Source organism: Austrofundulus limnaeus, unplaced genomic scaffold (assembly GCF_001266775.1).
Source record: "Austrofundulus limnaeus strain Quisiro unplaced genomic scaffold, Austrofundulus_limnaeus-1.0 Scaffold358, whole genome shotgun sequence".
Classification (NCBI taxonomy): Eukaryota; Metazoa; Chordata; class Actinopteri; order Cyprinodontiformes; family Rivulidae; genus Austrofundulus; species Austrofundulus limnaeus.
This window is the reverse complement of record NW_013952760.1, coordinates 645,189-646,484: the sequence shown is the minus strand read 5'-3', so window position 1 is coordinate 646,484 and position 1,296 is coordinate 645,189. Positions and strand designations below refer to the sequence as shown.

Here is a 1,296-nt window from a genome sequence, read left to right as displayed (position 1 = left end):
GTTTGAAAGCTACTGGGACATCATGTTTAGAAAATAAACGTCTCAGTTTCTCTGAAACACCCGCAACATATGGAATAACCACATGGAGGCAGGGCTTAAAAGCCTGAATTTCGCCTGAAACTCTCAGACTGAAGAAGTCTCTTGGAGGAGAGACGAAACGTTTCATTAGAGAAGAACCCGTCCAGAAGACCTATACAATTTTTTTCTTTTTGATTTTTATGTTGTTACCCATAGAGATGATAAAAAGATGTGGACGTTCGTTCAGTCATAAATCCATCTTCTGCTCTGAGAGCAGATGATAAGTTCAACAGGCAGAAGCTCATGTATGGCAGGCAGATATTACATTTATTTGGCTTCACCACACTTCCATTACAGTTATGTGAAATAGTTTTATGACAGGACAATGTGCAGCTGAAGCCCGTTAAGGTCCTTCAGGTCCTGTCACACTATAACATTTTAGACATTTGATGTCAACTGTGACTGTTTTTATGTCTAAATGAGTCATTTTACTTGAAGTTCTGGTTAGAACATCCRCTTTATTTTGATATTGTTGAAAATTTGAGAAATGTTTTTGTTGTTGAAACTGTTTTGCATTATATATAAAACATTCTTCTGTACTTCTGTTATGTTCATTTGCACTACAGCAAAAATACTGGGTTTGATTATGATGACAGTTTTCTGCTAAATAAAAACTGTAAAAATGACATGATCTTTGCTTTTTATGATAATTTTCCACTGTGATATCCGTTACTGTGAAGGGATTCAATTTATACCCTGCTATGAATCTGAGGTCATACCGACCAGCACTAAAAACATGTTTCAGACACGCACACGTGACGCCATGAGCAAGAATTGATCTCAGGTCCTGTGAATCAATTTTCCCAAATTTAAATGAAATCGATTCAWGATTGATTAAATCATTTTATCCCTGCCCTAATGTCAGAGCCTTCTGGTTTTTTGACTCCTCTGTAATGTGTGACTGTGTGTCCAGTTATGGCATCCTGCCCCTAGAACCCAGTCCAGGAGATCCCACATACCTCCAGAACTATTCAGCCACGATGGAAACACAAAGCACAGCCTCCAGCAAGAAGGTAAACACACTGATCAGTCATAACACGTCTCCCTTAAAGCACAGACACAGACAGGGTTAGACCCAACCTGTACCTGCCTCCTCTCACACCTGTACCTGCCTCCTCTCACACCTGTACCTGCCTCCTCTCACACCTGTACCTGTCTCCTCTCACACCTGTACCTGCCTCCTCTCACACCTGTACCTGCCTCCTCTCACACCTGTAC

General features: G+C 40.7%; 1 protein-coding gene across 1 annotated transcript in view; it reads left to right on the top strand.

The window, feature by feature from the left end:
* The window catches only part of cdc27 (cell division cycle 27), a gene marked incomplete in the record, with an annotated part of 21,724 nt that overhangs the window by 8,919 nt on the left and 11,509 nt on the right, over window positions 1-1,296 (top strand). Inside the window, 1 exon segment of the mRNA XM_014023172.1 lies at window positions 992-1,091. Coding sequence (XP_013878626.1) covers window positions 992-1,091 — 100 coding nt within the window.